The sequence below is a fragment of the Lycorma delicatula genome, chromosome 2, assembly GCF_047948215.1.
Source record: "Lycorma delicatula isolate Av1 chromosome 2, ASM4794821v1, whole genome shotgun sequence".
In the NCBI taxonomy this organism is placed as follows: Eukaryota; Metazoa; Arthropoda; class Insecta; order Hemiptera; family Fulgoridae; genus Lycorma; species Lycorma delicatula.
The window spans coordinates 91,071,975-91,099,238 of NC_134456.1; the positions used below are offsets into that span (position 1 = coordinate 91,071,975).

Below are 27,264 nucleotides of genomic sequence, written 5' to 3' on the forward strand. Positions count from 1 at the left end.
TTGATAATATACACTACCAAAGAGAAAACATATATAAAGTTGTGCCACGAATGTAATGTGCCATAAAAAAAAAATGATCAATCAGAGATTTTTACAATTACTCTAATTCAGAATAATAAAAAACAGTATGAGATAAAGTAATATAGTTCAACTTCACCATTAAAAAAATTCAAACCTCATCATTACTTTACATGAAATTTACAGTTCGTTTACTGTTGGTGTCATACATATTTTCAGTATCAAATTACTTACATAAAAATACTGAGAATATCGCCCTTCAACAAATAAAAAGATGAAGACTTTTGCTGAATAATGCAACTAATTCAGTTAAATTATAGTGGAAAAAATTTCAAGACATAAATATTTAGATGGCTAAATTATGACTGTATTACCTTATCTATAAGATTGAATAAAATTTAAAATACAGCTATGTCTACTATTACAATAATTAAACCAAAATAATTCAAAAACTCTAAGCAAACATGAATTAATTATCTTTATTCGTCTTTAAAGAGTAGCTTTACGTAATTTAAATACTGAACCACAAAAAAATAAGGAGATTTACCAGCAGCGATGAACTTAACTGTATGTCTTTACATTCAACTATAATAAATCATGTCATTAAAACAACAGAAAAATAGAAAAGCTACTACTATAACAATGACATAATTCATAAAAAACATTTATAGTACGTTATATAAAACATTAAATAATTTCACATGTTGATGATGACAATTTTTGGCAACAATCTGCCAAAGTACTATGACATAGATAACATGCATTTTGAACACTGAAATCCATAAAAACAAACAACCAGAAGATTGAATCGTTCTAACTACTTTTATAATATATCAAGTTGCTTAATTTAATGTTATTTATATACAAATACGTTGATGGAATTAGTACTTACAAAAATTTATTAATAAAAAGAGTAACTTAAAACAAAAATTGTAACATGAAATGTTTTGTTAAAACTTCTAAAACTACTTTGTTTGAAATAACTTTACAGCATGGTAAGCCAAATAAAAATTAAAAATTAAAACTGCTGGTTGCAATTGTTTAAAATTATCAACTGAATATGATTTACCTGTTTTATATATATGAACAATTATATTCCATATAAAAAAAAAAACATACATATATGTTGAAAATATAGACATTTTATAAATCGTAGATTAGTAATGAAATAGGGATAGATATTTGAACATTTACTAAAATTATGAGCAAATTCTACTAGGTAATAGTATTAATACTGTTATTATTACGGTGTATCTTATTTACATATACAACATCAGTAATTCAAAATCAATGAAATATATTACAATATCACACACAGAATTCTAAAATAAAAATTAATATTTGAAAATAATCGTACAAAAATATCTGAGTTGATTTAACAGTTTAAAAATACTACATTACAACTTTTTTTTTTTAATATTAAATTTCCAACATGAATACAATAACTGTCATTATTTATATTTTGAAAAATTACAATAAATTAAAAAAGTAGTATGTAGGTTTCAGAGAACTGCATTAAGTAGCAAAATAGAAACAGTTACATAATTTAATGAAGTTATTAATTCCTTTACCTTAAATTAAACATGGCAATGTATTTTAGCAGCTATGACATAGCTTCATAAGATGTATCCAACTTCTTATATTGATTATAACTCCTAGAGTCATACTGCATCGGAGCATTTGCTTCTTTCGGCACTATTGGGAAACAGCACCAAAGGATGAATGCAACAAATGCTACACATGTTCCTACAAGAAGAATAAAATCTTCAATGGTCTGTAACAAAAAAAAATAAAAATAAATCTAAATGAAATATTAATAAAACTGGTGAAAATTTAAAACTACTAGCAAATTTAAATTGAATAAAACTGGTGGCACATTTCATTAGAAATTATCAATTGAAATACAAGATGAATTAGTAATAAACATTGATTGTAGAATGTTTTCATTAAATTTGTGAAGAGAAGTATTAAATAAAAACTTGAATATGAGACCTTAATAGTCCTCTAAACGTGCAGTGGGTAGCTTATATATCAAATATAGTCAATCATGCCATGCTTTACCCATTAACTCCTAATTGGATTTGCATATTCTCATATGAATGACAAGATTCACATAACATTTTTTAAATTTTCAGGAAGGGTTGGTTATTTGGTTTGAGGGCTAGCATCAATTGAGATAAATTTTCCAAAAACATGTTGAATTGCAGTTGGACTAATTTCAAGCTGCAAGCTTGTTTATTGATCTGCTTGGCCTTCTTACACAGTAATCCTATACCCATTTCTCTATTGCAGCATTAATTTTAGGATATCTTGTGCTTTTCTTTTACTTTTTTAATCATACCAATTTCCTTTTTAATTATAATTAATTTTCTTTAACTATAATATAAGTTTTTTTTTATAATTTTGTTTTTAATTAAACCAATATTTTATGAACTATACAAATTAAGAATCATCTTCACATGGTGGATAGCAATTAAACTTTACAGAAATAATCACTAAATTATGATAATAAATTTTTTTCAAGAGAAGTCTGCACATAAAAATAATTTTCATTAGACACTGTTTTTTTCCACTGAAATCAGTAGGACCTTCCCTAATCAGTAGTGGGTCCAATTATTAACAATTAGAATTTAAACTTAATTAGGTAAGATATCAGCTGAACTGAGTAAAATTATGAGGTTGTACTCAAAAATTAAATCACCCTCAAAGTAATTCATCCATTCATTAGATCCAATACACTTGTCCAAGTGTTATTCCTTTGTTCAAAAAAAGTTTTAATGCTTCACCGCCTTTCAAGGCATTGGCTACTTTTTGTTTCACCTCTTCTACCGTGCCAAATTGTTTTCCCTTGAGATCTCTTTTCAGTATTGGAAGTAAAAAGAAGCTGCAAGATTAGGTGAATACAGTAGATGGGGGAAGGAGGTCATTTTATTTCTTACCAAAAACTGCTACACAATGAGCCTGATGAGGGCAGGGGCATTGTTGTGATGGAAAAACCATGATTTTACATGTTTCTCACAATTTTGATTATTTTTTCCATACAGAAACATACAATCTTTTGAGAATCTACTAGTAAAATTGATGGTTTGTCGACAATCTTCATTGATGGTGTCACAAATTTTTTATAACATTTTTGCCAGTTTGAACATTTATAGGATGTCCAGATCACTGATTATCTTCAATCAACATTTCTCTTCATTTGAAGGGTGAAACTATTTATAAACAGTGTTTTGCTCATCATAGATTCTTTGGAATCTTTCTGAATCATTTCAAATGTTTTTGCCACATTTTTTCCAAAAAGAAAATAAAATTTGATGATTGTGCATTACTGATTATTTTCAGCAATCACATTTTCACTGAAGTTGGAAAATAACTGTTAAAATTCAATGTGCTTCCATAGTACTTCTCAGGACAGTATAGCCATGCTTACTGACTAGAAAAGATTTCACTTATAGGCTCTTTCAGCAGCAGAAGTGCAAACTATGACCTCATCCTCCACCGCAATATAATTCACATTATTTCTGGGTCTCCCCTTGTAATCTTTCCTTTACACTATATTTATTTATTTAGCATATGGAACCAAAACACAACACCAATTACAGTCAAAAATTACAAAGATTTAACAAATTAATATATGCTACTGATTCTGGAGTCACCATCAGGAAATCTTCAGGATTTCCTTCATAAGCTGTTCTAGGGCAAACTTCTGTGATGTCTTTAACAGTTTGATTTTCACCACACTCACAAGGGGGTGTCAGTGTTTTACCCCATTTATACATGAAATAGGCGCACCTAACATGCTGAGTTCATATTCTGTTTAGCGTTGACCGTGTCTTACGTGGCAAGTCAAAACCCGGCGGCCTTTGAGTAATACATGGGATTTGGTTATACCGCTTTGTGGTCTATTCTTGATGCCAGGCGTCAGTTAGGTTAAATTTGTCCTCTGTGGTAGCAATTGCTATTTTGATAGATGGCTTTTTAGATCGAAGGCGACCACGATTGGCATCCTCAATGTCCTTATGTATTGGTAGGTTTCAATTATCCATAATCTTCTTGTACTTTCTTACAAGAGCGTTCAAACAGTGCAGGTTTGGGGGTGGTATGTGGCTCAATACCAGGACCCATTCCACAGGAGTAGACCTGATAACCCCGGCAATTATCCTCAAAGTGTTATTAAGTTGAGCATCATTTCTATGAACATAAGGGCTGTTAAGCCACGCTGGTGAACAATAAAACCAGCCGAGAAAACCAGGTTCAGAGTCGATGCTCCTCACGTTGTTCCACAGAGCTTATGTATAATGTTGTTTCTTGCTTTCAATTTCTCTGCAGTTTTCATTAGGTGCTCCTTAAATGAAAGCGTTCTATCAAGCATGACGCCTAGGTATTTTGGTGTCTTATAGTGAAAGAGGCATGTATTCTCGAATAGAATTTTAAGCTCCCTATTAGCGAACCTTCATTATAAATAATCCTGTACAGTGAAACCTCCAACTACAGATATCTCTGATTATGTCATCTTTTAATGAGCAATTAATTGACTGAAATGAGAATAAAAAGATGCCTTGTTTTGGAATAAATAAAGACTAATTGAATGTGAGTCAAACTTTTGCAATTTGAAATACGAATCACTTCATAAGGATTTCTTGTATCTTCTGAATTATAGAAAAAAGTGTTTGTTGTAAATTATTTTCAAAATAACAACAAAACTAAAACTTTTAAATATTCAAAATTTAGAAAATTTTGTGGGATTTTCTAATTCTATATAAAGGCTTTCAAAGGCAAACTTTTTGATTATGACCTCAAAAATTTTAAATGATTTATAATACTACAAACCAAAAAAAAATAAAGATTTATTTAAATAACAATATTTTTATGAGGTTTCAAGGTCCTAGATGATTCATAAATAAATTAATATTCAGTATGGTGAATTCCAATATGGCCAACCAAAACAATAAATTGTCATAATTTCTAAAAGTGTATGTTCAAATAAGTTACAGGATTGTTGAAAACTTATCATGAATCTGAACTGTAAAAAATTTAGATTTAGTATTAAAAATGATGGATGAATATACCTGAACAGATCATAAAAATTGTTAAAAATTCTCTAATATATGCTTAAATAATCTTCTTATGGCTAGTTAAAGTTGTAAATTATAAATCCATCTGTAAAATCTTAATATTAACTTAAATTACCAACATAAAGTAACAACACAGAAAATTATAAATAAACAAAATTATAAGATTAAATATTACATGCACTTAGTAGAAACTTGATTTATAATTTTAAGGTTTAATAAGTTTATAATTTAAAATTGAAATTTTCTTTTGTGCCTATTTTACATTCTTCTCGATCATTATTTTCTTGAGGGCAATGCAAAAGTACTGTGTTTGTAAAGAAATATTTCAGTATTTTAATAAATAAAAATCTAGTTTACAGACCAAAGGTAAATTTTCAGGCCAGCTATAACTTTATTTCTGAGGGTTTTTACTTCCTTCCTTGTACTAAGTAAAGGAAGTATTATGATCGCAAAAAATTTATGTTTTGAGATTTCAATGGCAATTTTCATTTTGATCATCCCTGAATCCATTTTGACTAGTTTTGGTATGACGTCTGTATGTACGTATGTATGTGCATACATATCTATCTCGCATAACTCAAAATCGATTAGCCATAGGACGTTGAAATTTTAAAACTGTTGTAACATCTAGTTGTGCACCTCCCCTTTTGATTGCAAACAAATTTACCAGAAGTGTCCAACAAAAAAGCCCAAAATCCAAAAAAATTGGATTTTGGACTTTTTCTTAACTGCAGTAGTAAGCCCTCATTGACAGCTTTTCAATGATATATCATAAGTGGTACTTATTTTCATTGGTTCCAGAGTTAGAGCCAAATAAAATTTTAATTAATGAAATATTTGAATCTTACAAGGGGAAGGCAATCGATTCTAATCAGACATCATATCTTTTTTTTTAATTTAAATATATTGATTTATTAATAATTAATAACCTGTGATTGTAAAAAAATCTTTACAATAAATAATAATTCCATAAAAAATATATGAAAAAAAATTTCATTAAGGAATTGGAGGATCGTAACTCACTTTCAAATGAAATAAGTTTAAATGAAGTGCAACAAAAAATGTGTATATGAATTTAACAGGCATACAAGGAAGTCATGTAGTTGATGTCGACATCAGATTTTTAAATTAATATTGATATTATATTATTGTAATTATAAGTACATAATAATAATAATAGATTAATAATAATTACTTTTTATAAATACCTTGTATTTTATTTCTACAAAATCAAATAAAATCTATCAGGTCAGTTACTAATTTGCCATTACATAAAATACAAATACAATATTTTTATATTTAAACATAAAATTAAAATTATAAAAAAATATTTGTTAAAATATAAAAATTCAACTATAAAAAGTGCATATTCTTGAGATGTGGATCAAAAAGAACTGTTGTGGCATGGCAACCTGAACAGAACTAATTTGTATTAATTATCAATGTTCGAGTCAGCTACCTAAGTGTCCATGTCTGAAAAATATGCTGTATCTGAGAATTATCTGTCTCTGTTTCACATTCATGGACTTAACATTGAGATCATATTGTGTGGCTTCTTGTTACTAACATTAGTAAATGTGTACTCATTTTATAAAGCTTATATAAATTATTTAACGAAGGTAGTAAAGTTCTTCAGCCAAAGGAATGATAATGAAAAAAAATTTAATAAAAAAATACAGAACTTATTTTAAATAAACTCTACAAGATCCATTTTCTTAATTAAAAATTAACATTAAAATATGCTATAAATGTTTGAAAAGCAGTAAATTTTTCACAATTTAAAAAATAAATACACTTTTACAACAGTAAGTTGTAAATGGATATTTTAAGGACAAAACTCGTTTATGACTGTAAATATACACTTCAAAATTTAAAATGATTATAAAACTTAATATACAAAGTGTTCGGGAAGTTGCTGTGCATTGGAATTATGGAAGTGCAATGACGAAACTTTCTTTATTACTTTCTATTTTTATTTCATTATTTTATAGAAACTAATATTACTATAACTGGAATAATTTATAAAAGATACAATTTTTAATTTGTTTTCAAATCACTTTTTTGGTGATTTATTCAACAAAGACATTTCGTAAAAAGTTATTAACCTGTTAGCTGTGTGGGCTGTAGCACCATCCTGTTGAAACCAACTGCAATTGATTTCCACTTCTCTGACTAATGAAATAAATAAATAGCACAATAATAAACACTATTAATCGTATTTTCAAAAAAGATTGGACCTACAATGCATGTTCTACTCACATCAACCCGGACTCCAATTTTCGCTTCATATAAAGTGTTCGTGTTTTCATGAGGATTAGTTATCAACCAGTCATGCATTTTCTGATTAATATATTCTCCCTAAATGAAACCACAGTTCATCTGTAAAAAATGTAATGTCGAGGATACCTACAGAATTTTATCAATCAAATATTTAAACTGCTGATAATAATTTAGTCTTTTGGCATCACCTGTAGGTTTCAGTTCTTTGTAGGGGAAAATTTTCAGTTTTTTCTTAAGCTTTCTGTGGTAGAAAGTCTCTGGTACCTTGTTGCTGTGCTGACTTGCAGATTGACTGAAGGACTTTTGGCCATAACATCTGAAATATTAAGCAGCTTCTGTTTGTTTAGTTTAGATGGTCTTTCATACTGACCAGCTCTTTAAAAGAGCCTGTTGCCCGAAATTTTTCAATCAAACTGCATTACAGTGAGGAACAGGAGAATTTGGAAACTTTTCAGAAAACTTGTGCTTCACTAAATCAGTACACTTGTCACCTTCACAAAAAATGTGTTCAACAAGAAAAATGCGACCTCTACCGAAAGAATCATTATGTTATTCGCAATTATTGATTCCGATAAACAAAACAACAAAATGAAAAGAAGCATGCTTAATCATAACTCAACAACTGTCTTTGTTTATTACTTCTAATGCAAATGCTCAACAAACCCACAGGACAACCAACTTAATGTTGAAAAGACAGAATACATAATGTAATTCTACATTAATACTGCACTGTGACGTTCTGAACACTCTGTATAATACGGACAAATTAAACTTAAACTTGGAGGTTTGAAAAGAAATAGTGATTTTATAAAGACCTTCTATTGTATAAAACAACTTTTATTTATTCTTTTCCTTTACTTATGAGTAAAGAATTATAGAAATATAGTATTATATTAGTAATAGAATTATCAGAAAATATCCAGTATGTTAATACTTGGGCTTAAAAATGAAATACTCTCATTTCACACCAAAATATGTGACAATTTAAATCGCTATGTATAAATTCATTTATAATTTATCTACAGTAGGAAGATTAATTTTTACTATTACTAACAGATGTTTTAATTAGCTAAAAATACAAAGGTAAGTCAAAAAGTAAAGGGAAATTTTGATTTCTCTCCCAATCACATGTACGGCAGCAATGATTGTTCTACTATAACTGATAACCTCTATCAGCTGTTCATTGAAAGTATTGTTTCATTGTGAGCTATTTGTGATTGTATTTAAAAGTCTGTTTAAAATGAGTGCTCTTTTGTCTGATTGCACCAAGGAAGAAATGCAAGCAGTGATATGTTTTCTCGGTTCAGAAGGGGTGAAACCAGCAGATTATTCGTCGTATGTGGCAGCAATATAGAGAGAGTTGTTTGAGTGGAAGCAAGATGTACGAATGGATTGATCGCTTTAAAAATAGTAGAATTTTTCTCTGTGATGAACAACAGCAAGGTAGGCCTTTCTTTCAAAGACAGAAAGAAGCGGTTAAACAAATGATTCTCGGTAATCGACGAATTACAGTTGACATTGCAAATGAGTTGAATATAAGCCAAGCTCAGCATTTTCAATAATCCATGATTCTTTAAACTTTTGAAAAGTTAGTGCTCACTGGGTTTCACATCTAATTTTGCATGTAATTACAGTCTGGCAAATGAAAGAATGTACCTGAACTTAAGACTGAAATAATTTCTCAATAAACTATTGTAAAAAAAAAATCCAATATATGTGGTACCAAACCAAAGCTCGTTCCTTTCTACATTAGTTTATAAAAATTAGTCAAACAGCAACAAGTGCCACATTTGCATTCTTCAGGAAAATACGGGAAACATGATTTTTCCTGATTATTTTATATGATTTTTCCAACCTACAGGTTTATGTCAAAAGTTTTTGCAGAATATGCAATTTACATATGTTAAAATATATTTTATATGTGTATTATATGTGAGGAAACTCAGAAAAAAATAAATAAAACAAGCAATATCTTAAATATTCTTTATATGAGTAACTCTGCATTGATCAGATATTTGGTTCAAAACATAACGTAGCTTTTACTCTAGTTATAGATATTTTGAAATATGCAGTTGATATCACTGTATATCACAAGAACTAACAAACTATACCCCACCCACATGTATGTATCTACAATGATTAATTTTTTCAGAGTTCATTCAAAACAGATACTGTTTGGTGCAATGATTTTTGTGACGGATGGCTTACATGAACAATGTTAAAGTGAAACTCTGTGTTTAAAAGCTTGGAAATTTTTTTTATTGAAACAGTAAATAACTCACGTTTATGGAGAAGACTCTTTGAGGCGCACACAATCATTTGAGTGGTTCAAGTGTTTTAAAAGTAGTCAAGAATATGCTGAAAAAAATGCTCAGTTACAAAAGCTATTGGCATCAACAGACATATCCCACATTGCCAAAGTGAACAGTTTGGTAAGATCAAATTGACGTTTAACAGTTAATGGAGGTTGCAGAAGAAACCAGGATGATTTCAGTGGGTTCATATTATGAAATCCTAACTGAAAAATCAGAAATGCATTTTGTCACCACAAAGTTTATTTTGAAAATTTTGATGTAAGAACAAGACATGGTGTAATGATCTTTTAGAAATTTTTAAATTGTTCAAATGATTATGAAACCTTGTCACCAATAATTAGGACATGGGTGAATGTGTCTCATGTGGAAACAAAATCTGTCATCGTAGTGGGCTGGAAAATCACCACAGACTGAAAAAAAATTTATTTAAACCAATTTGTTTAAATTAATTTGATGTTGACAGTCTTTTCTGACATCAAAGGTGTTTATCAATATGAGTTTCTACCTACAGAACAGACAGTCAAGAGCCAGATCTTTCAAGAAGTCATCACATATCTCTGTGAAAATGTGTGGAAGAATAGATCTTATCTTTTGCATGACAACTGGTGGTTCCTTCACCATGAAAATACTCCACCCCATGCATTGCCACTAATTTGCAAATTTTGTACAAAATTTCACTCAATATCAACCCTCACTTCAACTCAACTTAGTACCTGCTGACGTTTTTATTCTGAAAATTAAAATTTCTGTTAAGAAGACAAGAGATCTAAGACAATGGAGTCTATAAAATTTCCCAAACACCATGTAAGCTATTTTGAAAAATGTGTTTCAGAGTTGCCTCTCGAAAAGGAAGAGACATTGGGAAAAGTTTATATAGTGGGAGAGAGAACTTTGAAGGAGATTAACTGTAAATAGTCAATTTTTTTTTTAAATCTGTTATTTTTTTGAACAGACCATATATACTATATACACTGTCTAAAGTCTGTGTGGGCACGCACATGCACACGCATTTATTTAAATTAATAAATAGAATTATATTCCCTGTAATTATATTAGAACAACAAATAACAAAACAAGAGCAAAATATTTAAAAAATGAAAAACTTACAGGTTCTTCACCTAACAGTACAGAATTAAGAAGATACATGAAGTCTTCAAGTGGTGTCATACTGGGGATATCAATTCAATTTATAACTTGTCTGCCACTCACATTCTCCCTGATGTGACTGTGATCTCACTTCAACGGTAAACCTTATTACTGTTAAAAAATATATATATATATATATACAGAACAGATAATTTAAAATATTTATGGAATGAAATGGAAAAAAAACTAGGCTACTATTAAAAACACTGATATTATACAAAGAATCCAGAAAAATGAGTAGCTAATTTATATATTTAGTATATTATTACAACTTACACATTAAACAACAATTATTCCACAAAATGGAAATAGGTAAAAAAAGTCCTTTAATTAGCATAATTTTAGTGCAAGCAATTGACACTCACTCTTTACAGAATGGCAGAGGAAGATAAACAACTTTTTTTTAATACAGGTTAATAATCAGTACCAAATTAGTTTGACGAACTTAATCCACTATTAATATAGATTGTACAGATAAAATCATAATCATGCCACTTAAACATGTCTATATCTTTTACTTCTTAATTTTCATATTTTGTCCAATGCATCTATGATACCACAAAAAAACATAAAATTCTACGTTTTCCTAAAAATAATTCTTTTCAGAAATGGAGAAAATTGCAGTTTATTGTGAAAAATTATTGACAAACTGTAACAGTTTACCTTGGCTACAATCTGTATTATAAAACTCATTTTTGCTTAATTTGAAATCTTTTAAAGTGAGCTTTCATAATAAAATCAATAAGATTTAGAATGAAAAACTTTTGTGGCCCTTTACTAAAGTAAAAAAGCACCTCTTTATGGTAATAAACTCAAAAAGGGATAGATGACAATAATGAAGCAAGAAATTCAGTTGTGAAAAGCAATGATGTAAATCTGTCTATAAATAAGAGGAGTATCTGGATATTCAAAAATAATATTAGTTTGTATCAAGTTTTGCTCCTGCAGAAAAAATTTCCAAGTGGTAAGAGAACAATAATAGTGCATAAAACTGAATAATAATAATAAAATAATGATGATTAAAAAATTATGAATATTCTTTAAAATATATAAGTCGTAGGCAAACTGAAAAATCAGGCTTATTGCAATGCGCCCAGCTAATTGGAAAATGAAATATAATATATTTGCATTATTGCTTATAATTATAAATAATCTAACAAACTTAACTTATGCTCACTTCACTCGTTAACCTAAGTAGCAAGCGTAGGTTAAGTTTGGTTGGATTATATTTATAATTTCCAATTAACCGGGCACATTGCAATAAGCCTGATTTTTCAATTTGACTATGACATATACATTAACCTGCACAAAGGGCTAAATCAGCAATATAAAATCTAACATTCTAATATAAAATCATTATAGTATCTAGCATTAAGTATTAATGCTGCATCAATATGAATTTGAACCTATCAAAATGTTTAGAACAGGAGTTAGTAATGCACATGTTTCAACATAAAGAAAAAAATTATGAAAATTACTTGTCAACTAACTAGAAGTAGTATAAAAAATTAAAGAGTATTAAAATTTTATTAGAAATTATATGAATCTTTTTTATTAGGTTACAATAAAGTATTGCAGTTCTCAATTGAATATATTTTTTTAAACCTTGCTTTTCACCAGATGTACTGCATTCAATAATTTTTATTTATTTTGTATAGGAAAAAAGTAGATTTTTTAAGAAAAAAAAAAACGAATTGCCAACATAAATAATTTGAAGAAATTTATAATTTTACAGTTGTCTTCTGTGATTAGAATTGAATTATTATTACATAATGATATTCTGTCTAAAGTTATTCTGATGTTCTTAAGTGTTTTCATGCAAAAATTCAAGAAAATTACTTGGAAAACTAATGATAAAAAAATAACAGACTACAATATTTTTATATCCCAGAAGACCTAGTCATGCTTGTTAGTAGTCTCTATTTCATTTATGTTTATTCCTTTTCTTATTTTTATCAGTAACTGCAAAAACGTAAACATATTTTATACTTGGCAGTCTCTGGATCTTTATATTATTTCTCTGGATCCCTTCTCTTATTCTTACAAATATATATATAGGTTTCATGATTTTGTGTTTATTATGACCAACCTTTTCCTAGACAGCCAGCAAATTTGTAAAACCATATTGACTTTACAAAAAAAAATATAAATTAAAAGAAAAAACTCAAAAAGAAATAATAATCATCGTTTGACAAATATTAACTACTGAGAAATTAAGCTTTAGAATCTAACAAAAGTATTTTTAACAATTGGCTTGCACATTTGTAACATAGATATTGCTAGTTTGATTCTTCGCGTGTTAAGTTTGTAAATGTTGTTTTGTGTGAATGTACTGAAGTTATCGACCTGTTAAAATATGAGGTTTATTTTTAGAACTATTTTGTTGTTGTAAGCCTTTACAGATAGAGGAAGAAGAGTACGTTACTTTTCACTTGCCATAAAAAGTATTTTAAATCTAGGCCTACGTAAGAAAAAGAACTACATCCTAATCTTTAGCATTCACTGATCTGATTCACTTTCACAATGAGATAAATCATCCATCCTAAACTAACAATTTATTTCCGACATTCTGAAAAATCTGACTATTTTCAGTTCGTTATGTTCACATTGCCCTCTTATGAGTAGTGGCTTTTATTCAGTACTCAAAAAAGGCAATGTGAAATACGGACATTTGAAATTTCTAATAAATTTCAAATGTCTGTACAACTATTACAGAATCAACCAAATAAAAAAAAAGGTAGCAAAGTTTTCCAAGTTCAAAATATGCATTATCAAAATAAAATTGATAAATCATTGTATAATAAAAATAATATTAATGAAAGAAAAAAATATGACATTCCAACCAGTTTCAGAACACAGTAGTTAAAAATAAGTATGTAAACTTATAATCTACTTTTAAAATTCAAATGTAACTATAATGAATAGAAATTAACGATAATGAATTTGAATAATGAACTGTCAAAACAGAATCAAAATTATAACAAAACCAGGACACCTTAGGTTAAGGCCCACCAATCTAAAGTAATAAAAAAATTAATCTGAATAACAGCATTTATTATTTTTATTTTTTCCCTCCCGATAACATATTTTTGTTATATGATTTTTGCCATCTGATGCAAAAATTTGAATTTAAAATATTAATTATCTTTATTTCAGTTTACTGTTGAAGCAGCAGATTAATTTTGGATTAATTATTAACAACTGACACTGGATTAATTTTTCTGTAAATGTATTTATTCTTTTTATCCAATTTTACAAATAACTTTTAAAATCTCTTCATTTAAAATTTTATAACCAGTACAATTATATTTTTTTGAAGTCAAATTTCAATGACATACTTTTTAAATCTAATATATATATTTTGTTATGGTATAATACACTTACATACTTTTAAAATAAAAAAAAGGAATTTATAACTATGAAACAAAGTAAACAAGCTTTCTCTGTTAATATACAAAGTGATTCCAAACTATATGGCAATCTCTCGGGAGATGATCCTACAGCCAAAAATAAGAAAAAAGTTCATATAAACATAGGTCAGAAAACAATTCATTTTCTGACACATTAGAATTAAACACAAATTTGAGCAGTTCCTTTAATTGGAAATAAAACTACAAACTGGATTGAAAATGTGATATGATTTTGAAAAAAAAATTTACATAGAAATGCTACAAATTATAAAAATAAATTTGAAAGATATCCATCTAAAACAAATTAAAAATATTAATCTTTTTATAAGTTGGCAATAACTGATCCAGCGATTATGATTGGTGTCTGGCATTTCAGCGGTGTTTGTGCAATTACTGTTCGGTCAGTCATTCACAATGGGTGTTACAATAACTTTGTTCTCATTTAGAGAATTGACAGTTAATTTACGGTAAAGTAAATAAAACTAGTTGTTATATGTGAGTATCATATATCTGGTACATGGAGTAACCAGATTGTAAAACATTTGAGGCTTTGGAGAGGCAAGTTCGAGAAACTGGTTTGCTTAAACAACAATGATTTGATGCTGGTAGTGAACATTTTGCAAGACATGCCAACACTGAAGAGGCAATTAGTGTATGTGCTATAAGAACCTCCCACCTCAAGCACCAGAAAGTTGTCACATAGCTTTCATGTTTTGCAATCAATTGTACGATGAACAAACAGGAGCAACAATTATACCCTACATTCCACATGTGTACAAGAGTTATTAAAACCTGATTTTGATAAACCTGTCAATTCTGTTGATAATGAAATTCTGTCAATGATAATTAGAAAATGTGATCATCATCCCAATTTCCAAAGTAATATTCTAATTACTGATTAATCCTGTTTTACAAGTAATGGCAATCTAGATTATAGAAACATTCACACTTGAGGAGAAGGAAATTCCCATGAGACTGCTACCCATGTGACTAAGTTTCTCCAACGTACTTTTTCGTTTAATGTGTGGGTGGTCTTCTTGGTGATAATCTCACAGGCCCTTTTTTCTTACCGCCAAGGCTCAATGGAAGAGATACTTCATATTTGCAAACGAATCTGATGGCACTCTTGGAAGATATTCCACTTGCAGATAGAGTGAAGAAGTGGTTTTTAAATGATGCCTACTCACTACATTCGTGACGTGATGAATCATTTAAATAATACATTTAGTTAGCAATGGATTGGTCGAAACAAACCAGTAAACTGGGTACCTTGATCTCCCGATCTCAAACCAGCAGACTTTTTCCTTTAGAATTGGACAAAGTTGTTAGTCTATTTCGCTCTTGTATTGGCGCACAAGAATTTAGACATCATATAATAAAAGCTAGAGCTACTATTAGTAATAATAATAATGATGCTATTAGATGTGCCCAGCTAGCATGGATTTGCCGAGCTAAACTATGCACTGAACAGAATGGCAGCCACATTGAGCTACTACTTTGAAGAAATTTTTGTAGCTTTGACAAGTAACCATTCCGATATTTAATAACTTTTAGAAAAAACCAAAAAGTATGTAGTTTTTATTTTTTTAAATCTATTTTTAATTCATTTTTTTTGTTACTGATAATTTTTCTATTTGTTTTCACTTACATTACATTGTTCAAACATTGATGAAAATTGTTCTGTTTAAAATCGCGTTTTATTTTTGACTATAGAATAATCATCTCCCAAGAGATTGCCATGCAATTTGGAATCACCTGAATTGGATCTAGCTAGTAGAACATTGGGGCTATAAAATATACTGCTTCCAGGTATATGGGGAGTACTACAGTTGCAGTTACTCAAATTCAGTAAGCTATAAATCATTGTTAAAAGGATAAATTAACGCTATACTTCTTATATAAATTTATTGACACAAATTTTATTGATATAGTAAAATAATTTTACTATTATTTATTATTCCTAACTTATAGACTATTATGCAATAATAGTAATTAATTATTATATTTTCCTTCAGTTCAGAGATGATGGGATTTATTAAAAAAAAAATAAAAATCAAGTCATAGTGGGAGAATAGTTTAAAGAAACTTGCAGAGAACAGCAAAATCTGACTCAGCAAAAATGAATTTTTTCATTAATTCTGAGCAATAGCTTGATTAACTTTTTTTCATAGTTTAATATACCATAGTAAATACGCTTAGGATCAGGAAAACATAAGATCCAAATGTCAGAAAGCAGATTAGGCCAAGGGTAAAAAAACTAAAATAAAAAATTGATAAGCAATTGCTTACAATTACCAATTATTCAGAAACCTAAACCCAACTTTTTAAATTTCCATGATAATGAAATCTGAATAAAGCATTACTTTTCTGAAAGTTTGTAACAATTTTTAATAAAAATGATATTAAAAGCTCACCATCATTCAACAAAGCAAACATTAAACTGTATGACCTGTTCCAAAGTCTCAACACTTCCAATTTTATATTAAAAGCAAAAGACTTATCTTGATAAGTACAGCTACTAAACCTGTCTGGTTTAAATAATTTATTTTGCTACAAAAACAAAAACAGAATACAATATTTGATTTTCACAAAATTTATTTTTTAACGATGAAGCAGTTACACATTACTTCTCTCAGATGTTATGTAGGGAATGGGTGTATTCTATTAAAAATAAATGATAAAATCAAATATCATGTTTTATTTTCTTTTTGTTATATAGGATTTTCATCAAGTAACAGCTTTATTTACCAATTTGTTGGTTTATCATTATAACAGTTGTTTATGAAGTTATGCACTTCCAAGTGAACTGGTGGTAAAATAAAAAATACAGTATTACTGAACTAAATCTTTCTCTTAAAGCCAATGTTATAGTGTCAACAAATGTGAAATGGTTTTGCTCTATTAAGTTATTTTGGGTTATTATAGTTCAAACTAAAAATTATAATTAATATATATCTTCAATTCAGAAATATATGTAAAAAATGCATGCAGTCTTAATTCCTATAAACCACTTAGTTTTTTTTATTCGGTTGAAGTAAATAAATATTAATTTAGCAATCATCTAAGCGGCTTATAATAATTTACACATTAGATTTTCATTATTTAAAAAATTAACTCTATTATGACTTACCCAACTGAATATATACAGTTTGTCCCTTAATATTGTATTAAAAAAATCTGATTTATTAAAAAAAGTTGAAAAATAGCACACATTACTTTACAAAGTATTTTCAGTTAAGTTTTGGGCAATTAAATTCATTTTTATTACCGGCACGTCAATCATTAGTATAAGGGAATGGTTTTTTTTTAAATAAAAATTACAGTATCACCGCGACTAAAGAAAACTGATTGAACGATTAATAACATATTTTTAATAATCGATGTCATAAATGTAGCCGTTTCAACGTTAAATAATACCCAGCAAGAAAAGACTATAAAAACATAAAATTGAAATGAACTAAGGTCAATCTTCGTTAATCAATTTAGATACCGCAAAATGCACAGGAACGTGAAATATTTTCAGAGATTGTTATACAGTACATTCTACCTAACCTAAAACGTCATTTAACGAATTTGATCACATCAACAACAAATTATTAAAAAAAATTAAGTATTACTTAAATTATAATTTTGAACGTTACCTATATCAATAATGCATGTAATCAAAAAAACTTGACAATGTTCCAAAAGGCACAAGCAATCCCTAAAATTGCATTATGGTACAGCACAACGCACTTATGTTCCTTCTTTCAGATTGGTTCAGATTTCATTCCAGTGAGCATGGACAACAATTCTATCTGGTGACGATATATTCAATTCTTTTAATTAAGGGCGGTTAAATTCAAAACTTGCTGAAGGGTTGCGCACATCTTTGTAAATTTGTTATAATTTTCGCCTTTCTTTTACTTCAACAACCTGAAATAAATTAAAAAAGTATTTTTCAGGTACTATGAAATCAACTTTTTCAAGAATATGATGCTCTTATAAATGTTCTCATGTAACATTTATAATTTTTCCATCAATATAACTAAAAAAAAATTAAGGCAAATTGAAATGAGGTAGAAAAAATAAATCCTCAAGAACCATTTAAAAGAAATATAAATAGATTCCTACTTCTATTATTAAACAATATCTGTCATAGTTATATGTGTAAATATTCATAATTATATATTAAATTAGGTGCCATTAAAAATTATCACCTACTGATTATGATTTACATATCACCTTTTATTCTGGATGCTGTATTGTTGTTATGATGTCATTATTAGATGTTTACAATATTATTCAGTTAAATAAATTAAACTGAACCTAATTAAATTTTTTATTATTATGTGGACCTAACATAGCAGTATAGTTATTAAACAACGATACAACATGGCAGTATAGTTATTAATCAATGATACATCTATTGTGATAAATGATGATAAGCTACAACAGAGAAGCTGATTGTTGAAGGAAATGCTTAAACATGGAAAATTATTATGAAAACTATTTCAGAGTTGATACAACATTACAGTATAGTTTGTGGTACTTTTATAACACCTGAACCAGGTAACGAAAATTATGAAAACAAACTTGATATGTGGAAGAGGCCAGTTGCCAGAGCAAAGAAACAGCTTATTTTATCTGTTGATACGAAACCATTACTTCCCATAGCTGGTGTGATACTGCAAAAGATGTCTGATAAGTTGAATTAAACTTATGATGTTCAGTCTACTGAAAATGTAGATTTGAGGCATTAGTATCATAATACCCAATATGAATCAGCAGGTGGTATGTAGAATCATTTAGTATAATTTGATTATACACAGAAAAAAATCCTTACTTGTTAATCAAGCTGATGAAAATTATTTATGTGCTCGATTGCTGGAAACTACCAAAAGATTTTGAATATATTTGTCACTTGGTATGACTACCTCAAGTAGAGAAAACATGGGTGAAATTACAAAAGAAATGTCTGAATTATGAATTTGATTGACAAACAGAGATGAAATGAATGTGGCTGCAGCAATGATTGTGATTTAATACATGATTGTAAGACAGGTATAGTTTGTTTCAAATGTAAAAAAAGGTCACTGATCAAATCTTTGTCCTGTTCGAGATGAAAATAAAAATTATGCCATGATATTTTGCTAAAAATGAAGTGGAAGGGAAAATACATATTGAGAGAGATATGTAACAGTTTATTGATTATGATTTTTTGAGTCATTTAATTGTTCTAGTTGACATTAAAAAATTTAATTGTGAACAGTTGGTACAATGATAGTTATGTCATGCACCATGTAACAAATTATCATGAATGGTATGATAACTTTGAACCTTTTGAAGTACCAAAACAAATGGTTAATGCTTGTCAGTGAGTTAAATTAGAAGCTATTGTTACCAATCTTAAAAATGTTAAAAATTTTAATGGTCTGATTGATATTTTGAAGATGTGTGGTACTGTCCGGATGAAATCTGCAATTTGTTCTCAGTTAAAAAGACTGGAAGAAAGAGAATTGATCAATTGATTCAGAATAATGGAAAATCATAGGTTTTCTATAGAAATGATAGAGTCATTGGTACAGCTACTTCTAATTATGATAATGAAATTTATTGATTGACAGTGAGTCACTCATCAAGAAAAAGTTTTTTATTATTTCTGCAGTTAGAGGTACACTGCAAAGTTGGCATGAAAAATTTGGTCATCAAAATAAATGACATGTACAAAATTTTTTGTAGGAACATGGAATACTATTACCAATGGGTAATGAATTTTGTGAAGGATGAGTTCTTGGTAAACTCAGTTTAACTCAGTTTAAAGAATTGAAAAATCGATTAAACCACGAGAATTGGCTGACATCTGTGGCTCAATGAAGGAGAATGACTTGACTGGTTATCGCTATTTTTTTTTTATTTTTAAAGATGATTATTACATTTTCATAGTTACATACCTATTAACCTCTGGTTCCTCTGATGTGTCCGGAAGTTTCAGTGGTTTAAGTTATTGCTCTTGGTGTTTTAGCTTTTGGTTGTGCGTGTACCTTCCAGCTGTCTGTGGCTCAATGCAGACAGCAGTCACATTTGTGGGCTTGTCCAAATTTAATTAGTAGAAGGAAGACAGCAAGAATATCAAAATCCCATGGTAGTGAGGCTAGGGTAATCCATTTCAGCGAATTAAAAGCATTGCTCACATCAAGCAATATCACAATTGGTATCTTCCTGGTGCGCCAAGTACCCGATGCCGCTTCGTCCACCAGACGCATAACTGTGTTAACAGCACCCACCGTAGAACGCCCCTTACGGAAACCAAAGTCATCGGTCCCCGGTTTCTTGATAAGGGCCAACCTGGACTCTTTCCATTGCATTGGAATACAACCATCTCTCAGGATCTTATTCATGATATTAAGAAGCTCTGCAGGCATCCTCTCTGCTAATATTCTGATTATCTCGGCTGGAATGCCATCTGGCCCGAGTCCCTTATGTAGCTTCAGTCTTTTCACCGCCATTAATAGCTCACTAGCGTCAAGAAGTTCAAAGCTATTATCCACAATCTCTTCCCGAATAGGATCCGCTTGCTGAGGAAATAATTCCTTAACAACACGATGGATCTTATCGTCTGTTAAGGCAGGTAATCTCTTCCCTAACTTGTTGGTAACAATTTTAAAACCCCTGCCCCATGGATCAGCATCTATATCTTGACACAGTCGCTTCCAGCAACTAGCTTTAGCCCTTTTAATTGATGCATTATATGCATTCCTTGCTTCCACGTATACCTCACGCGCAGCATCCCTTAATCTAGCATTCTGCCTACCTGATCTTTGGTCGGCTCTTCTTGCTTTCCATGCTGCCTTCCGTAGTTGTTCAGGCGACCACCAGTAAGCATGTTGCTGCCTCCGGGGATAAACTAAGACCCCCGCTTTTCCGCATTCCTCTTGAACTTGTTCCACAAAGTCTTCGGGGGACATATCGCCAGCAAGTCTTAGGATTATTCTGTCCCTAAACCGTAAGCATCCTTTTTTGGAGACGATCAGCCTTCCCGACATTACACGAATTTCCCTGGATCGGGACTCAAATGCTATAAATAGATGGTCCGATAAACTCTCTTTATTAACAATCCTCCAATCAAAGAAGTCGTTAATATCAGTACTCCTTGTAAAGGCTAAATCTATTGCCGAACAGGACATTCGTCTACGGAACGTCATATCTTCACCGTTTATACAAGTCAGCCCTAGTCTATTAACATACTCACTCAGGTAACGCCCTCTTAGACTGTTTATAGTTCCCGCAAATTCGGGACTTTTGGCGTTAAAGTCTCCAGCGATTAAGACTTTACGACCTCTATGCCTCATAACCTCTCCTGCAAGATTTTCTAGGAATACTACAAAATTATCTATTCCCGCATTTGGAGAATTGTAGCAAGAAAATACTACGATTTCACCGAGGTCGGCCCATATAAAACCGTCACTGCTGCCACTGCTAATTATAGGGATCTCAGACACCGGAAAACCAATAGCTGCTGTCGTTGTCGCATCCACTAGCCATCCTGTTCCAGAAGTAAGATCATAAGGAGGTTCCGACACAAAAATGACGTCTGAGCGCTTCGTCAAAGCGGTGTCCCACGATAAAGCCAATGACTGTCGGCTCCTATTGCAATTGATTTGTAGAAATCTTATTTTGCAACAGTACACCAACCGGTCCTGTGGCCCTCCTTACCACATAGCATGCACGTTGTCAGGTCTTTACATTGTGCTCTGTAATGACCCGCTTTTCCACACCCGTAGCACAGTTGCGAACGGTCCACACCCTTGCAGGTCGCAGAGACGTGGCCGAAAGACCAACATGTAAAACATCTTTCTTCCGGTTCTCTTATGTACGCTCCACAATGACCCAGCCGATGCGAACCCGTCTTTCCGTTAATTTTTTTGCGGCCCGGAAGTTCGTGATTACGGTGGCGTTTTTAGTTTCACCGTAAGCTTGTCTTATTGACGATAATTTAAAGTCTTCGTCCTCACCGAGTACTCGCGATAACGCAGTGGTTATTTCTTCTTCTGTTGTATCCATGGCTATGCCCTTAACATGTACCACCGTCCGCCTGCTTTCACGTGACCTGAGATCAATTTTAAGATCAGCCGCCTTGGTTTTCAATAACGTTTTCAGCTCGGCAGCTTTCTTTGAACCTTGGACCCGAATATATAAATCATCATTTACACCATTCTTTAGTGACAGTCCGTAATAAATCCGCGTAGGATCTTCCCTGCGCTTTAACAATAACAGTACCGCTATCAGTTACCGCGGGTGTAGTTCTTAAGACCTGTTTTACTTCTTGACGTCCTTCTCCTGGTCGGACATAAATCTTAATGTTTCCCTCCTGTTGACGAAGCAAGTACAATATAATCTTGCGTAAGCTTGTCCCGAATTTGCCTCCAGGAAGAACGAAAGTCGGCACTGCAGAACTACTTACAACTCTTTTCAAGGCAGCTAATATCGTCTTGAGTAATGGCTCCTCATGCTCCGATGAGTCATAAAATATTGTATATCGCGTAAATTGAATCGTAGAAGCATCACTACACATTATAGTAGAGATATCTTGCTTTATTTCACCTGATTTCGCTTGGTACCTCCTAGATTCTTGAACGCTTTTATTTTCCACAATGTCATGAAAATGACACGTGTCACCCTCCTGCGGATATTCCTCTAGTTGTACAAGACGCTGCAATAAATCAATAGGCCATTTCCTATGTAGGAGGCGTATCAGATCATCGTCCGATGTTATATCCGCCATAATGTCCACTACTTGACTTTGGTGTGGCAATTCAGTCTGAGTCGGAATCTCATTACATTGCTTCGGATGTGAGAGCTCATAAAGAGCCCTCACCGAGGTTCCTAAGTCTTTAGTTAATTCAAGAATCTTAAAAGCGCATTCTTTAATTTCTTTCTTAGTATTAGTGCTTCCATGCACTAATTTCACTAAATTTCCAACTTCTTTCATCAACTGATCAAAGTCTGTGCCCTCAATAGAATCACTATCTGTGCTAGCTTCAATCTCCTCTAGTTTACGTTTTTGAGGCTTATTGCCAGGGGCCTCCCTTCTCTTGTCTCTTTGTGGAAGTGGGACTGTCCGTACACTAGGTGTAGTCTGCGGAGACACGCTCTCCAATTGGCTCACAGACTGTTCCTGCTGCGATACTTCCATCCTAACAGGGGAACGAGCCAGTGTTTTTTTAGGTTTAAAACATTTGTCAGCCATCTCACAATTCAGCAAGAGCAGATAAAATTATAAAATGTTAAAAATCTAACTCTCAACTCAATCCCAATTAATTTGATACCCCACTCACTATAATCGGAGGGAGTCCAATACGGGGGTCAGGGGGTCACTTACTAGAAGCAAATTCAATAAAACTAGGTCTATATATAACAAGATTAAACTTGACTTCTATTACAGTAACTTATAAATTAAATATTTATATACTAACACACTGCATGTTAATAATACACACACAAATGCAGTTAAATGTAAATAGTTTACTCACTACTATGCACAAGTATACTTACTTGTGTATAGTCTTACACGCACAGTCTTAATATAATAAAAAAGCTTAATATTATATTTATAGGTCTCTTATCAAGAGATAACGCAAACAAAGAAATAAATTTAACTCTGTTCAAGCCACAATAGCTTATCACTGTAAGCTATTGTTATTAATAATATAAAGTAATTATAGATAAGATTACTTGTCTATTGTCTTAACTTATTTTCACTAGCCTCAACAGCCAATTTAACATTGGCTCTTATGGAGAAAAACGTTACGACAGAAAAAAAAAAACGTAATTACAGCACAGTCCGGTCACCAAAATTCACAAAATCTTACACAATTGTCCGTTATCCTTACCTCGAAATGATTCACTACTTGTCCAATAAAAAAGCCGCAAAAAACCAAACCAAAAACGCATAAAACGCAGAGCAAGAAATACACGTCCACTCAGGCTGAGTATCCATACTCTACTATCTTATCAGGTATTTAATTTTCTTATAAGTAACTGCTGATAATACACACAAATGCCTCTTTAAGTAATTTCTTAAAAGAGTGTGAATAAAAAGCAGATAAATTTTATTCTTGCAAGAAATTAATGATTGATTTTCAAGCTACCTCCAGACCAACCTTATAATCAATTACGGCTGCATTTATGAATGCTTATAATGGAAAAAGATTACAGAAACAGATGGTATATCAGACCCAAGTAAGTGCAAAACAGCTACTCTGTTTTGAAAAATCTGTTAATAGTTTGTAACCTTTTTTTTAGTGAAAGTAAATGAAAATGTTTCTTCTATATCTCATAGACCCAGGCTTTCAGACTGGAATGGGGGAGGATTACAGTGTTTACTGGAAGACAGTAAGTAAAACACTTGATTGTTTTGGACAAATTAACTGCAAAAGCAAGTTTGTGCTTCCCACAAAATGTGCAGAAAGTTAATGAAGCCAAATTTATATGGAGTTAGAGGTTTCAAATGCCACGTGTAATAGGTGTCGTAGATTGCAGCCTCATTGAAATTAAAAAACCAACTCATTTTGATGACTGTGATATCAATTTTAAGTATAAAGTGCAGGTAACTTGTGATCACATGAGAATTTAACCAGTGTTGATGCTTTATAGCAATGGGTACTTGTGATAGTCATATGTGGAAACGCATTAAAAACTAGAGGTAATGACAAAATATAATAGAGCTGCTCATCTTTTGGTAGATAGCAGGTATGCTATTGTGCCATGGCTGCTTATGCTGTTTAGAAATACTGAAAGTAATGAAAAAAAATTGTTCAATAAACAATTAAGCAAAGAAAGAGTTATAATTGAGAAAGGTTTTGGGCAAATGAAGCAGCCATTCCTGTTATTCAAAAACCTGGTTCGAGTAAAACTGGAAAAAGTTCTGAAAAGTTTTCTTACTTGCACCATTTTACACAGTTTTGGAAAATTGATGAATGACATATATGAAATAGCCGATTATGTTAAAAGATCTGTTAATAGATTATGTTGTCATCTTAAAATTTTATTGGATAAGCCAGACATCTCTCATACGTATATATATGTGTACATGTCTCATACATATGTGGTGAGGTTTACCGCATGATGTATGCACTTCAGTTAACTTTTTTTAAATTAATTAATTTATTTTATTTTATTTATTAATTTTTTTTTTTTTCCATTGATAGGATAGAATAAAAGAAAAAGGAATACATCACAAAAGATATTAAACTATTACAAATTAAAAAAAAAGAAATGACAAATTATTCGTCAATTTTGTCACTGGAAGGTGCAAATGAAGTATTATTTCTCTGCAATTTGGTTTCTTCTCTTTTCATTTGAATTTTTATGAGTTGTAATCGTTCATTGAGAACAATTCTCTATAATTTGCTATTTGACAAGGGTACGGTTTTATCAGTGTCACTTGTTTTTCATTTCAAAGTTGGCATGGCATTATGCGCAATAGTTAGTTACAGGTAGTACTGGTGTTTCACATTCTTCTGAAGTAAGGTTTTCTTTTCGATGTTCAATTCCAGCATTTGCTGAACCCAATACTTGTTTGAATTTTGGATTTTCATATTCTTCTAGAAGGCCTAAAAAATCCTTCTCCCAATTTAGTAATTTTACGGCTTTGTTGCCTGTTTTCTGCTTGTCTGTTTTGTTTTTAATTTCCTGCTTCATATTAAGCATTTTCTTTATTTTCCCAGTGATATCTTTTCCTGTAGACAGTTCAAATTCAATGCTGTAATGTTCCTGTAATGTTCAAATATTTGCCATGCTTTTTCTTTAGCAAAAATAAATTTAGAGGTCAAAGACTTATTTAAAACAACTGTATGCTTTCTCAATACATTAATTAACAATGCTATAGCATCGATTTTATTGGTATCATTAGAAACCAATGAAATTGTCTCTTCTTCACTCGACATGTTTAACAGTAGTGAATAGTATGGATTATGTTATATAAATGAGGTGGTTTGGGTTAACGCACGATCAAATGACATCATCATAGATGGACATAAATCATGTTCAAATAAATAAAAATGCATATGTCTCATCAGCATCTTAATATTAAGTAAAAGGTTATTCTTATACTTTAAGAACACTACACAAAAATACTTATGGCTACCAGTATTTTCTTTTAAATAAAAGTAATTCATTATTCACCTTTTTAAGAAATTACTGTTCTGAATCAGTAATAATGTTTCTTAATCAGGTATTACTGATCAGTAATCAGTATACTTTATTCATATTGCCCATAGATTTGAAAGGGTATTTATGAATTCTGATATGTTTGAATTCCTTGTTTTTATTACATTATTTACATATATTTTGATGACTCATAATACTTCAGTCATCTTGCAATTTTTGTTTTTTTAGAATTCAAGTTAATAGCTTGAATTTGTTTCTCAATATAGTCTGTAGTATTCTGTATCCTGATGTACCTGACAGTGTTCTCATTTCTCTCTTTATGAAATTGATGTTTGTTTTTAACAAATTTATTATACATAATCTTTCTTTTCATTGTCATTTATTATGTTATATACATTTATAGATTGTGTGGCTATTAGTAAATTATTACAATCTGAAGAAGAAAATACTTATTCTAATGGTAAAAATAAATTAACAGAAAATTCACTTCATAATTTTGAACTTGAACAAGAAAAATTGTATCAAACACAGATTCAGATCAGTATACAATAGTAACAAAAAAAAAATGTAGAGAACTACACATTTCCTATAAAAAAAATTGCCAAAGGTGAAAAATGAGATTGTGAGATGTATTGTTTACATATGGCAGAAAAAGAGTTGTTCAAATTATAGCAGAGAGAGAGAGAGAGAAAATTAAAAATATATTTTTACTTATAAGAATGCTGTCCTCTTTGATTGATGTGAAAGGTGAAAACACACTAATGTATTAGAACTGTGAACAAAGGACAGATCTCTGGTATGACTGTTATTAGATTAGAATAGAATAGCTTCATTGATAGTAGCTGTGATGATACATTTTTATTGACGCTG

At 30.6% G+C, this 27,264-nt stretch overlaps 1 protein-coding gene across 3 annotated transcripts; it reads right to left on the minus strand.

The window, feature by feature from the left end:
* Positions 1 to 1,188: 1,188 nt before the first annotated feature.
* LOC142320216 (uncharacterized) lies at positions 1,189 to 24,221 on the minus strand. Of its 3 annotated transcripts, none has more exons than XM_075357906.1 (4): positions 24,117 to 24,221; positions 17,886 to 18,159; positions 10,796 to 10,945; positions 1,189 to 1,792 (listed from the first exon to the last, which is right to left on the minus strand). In XM_075357906.1, exons 3-4 carry the CDS (start codon positions 10,853 to 10,855, stop codon positions 1,622 to 1,624), a joined length of 231 nt encoding a protein of 76 aa, XP_075214021.1. In that variant the 5' UTR covers positions 10,856 to 10,945; positions 17,886 to 18,159; positions 24,117 to 24,221; the 3' UTR covers positions 1,189 to 1,621. The 3 variants fall into 3 exon arrangements, with proteins under 3 accessions (XP_075214021.1, XP_075214022.1, XP_075214023.1); XM_075357907.1 differs by lacking the exon at positions 24,117 to 24,221 and adding an exon at positions 20,178 to 20,302; XM_075357908.1 differs by lacking the exons at positions 17,886 to 18,159; positions 24,117 to 24,221 and adding an exon at positions 17,375 to 17,775.
* Positions 24,222 to 27,264: the final 3,043 nt, after the last annotated feature.

Bases quoted from the DNA above. Each gene is read 5' to 3' on its own strand.
- LOC142320216 (XM_075357906.1), bottom strand. From the start codon at position 10,855: ATGACACCACTTGAAGACTTCATGTATCTTCTTAATTCTGTACTGTTA. The intron at 1,793-10,795 runs GTAAGTTTTTCA...TTTTTGTTACAG, and splicing joins TACTGTTAGGTGAAGAACCT to ACCATTGAAGATTTTATTCT.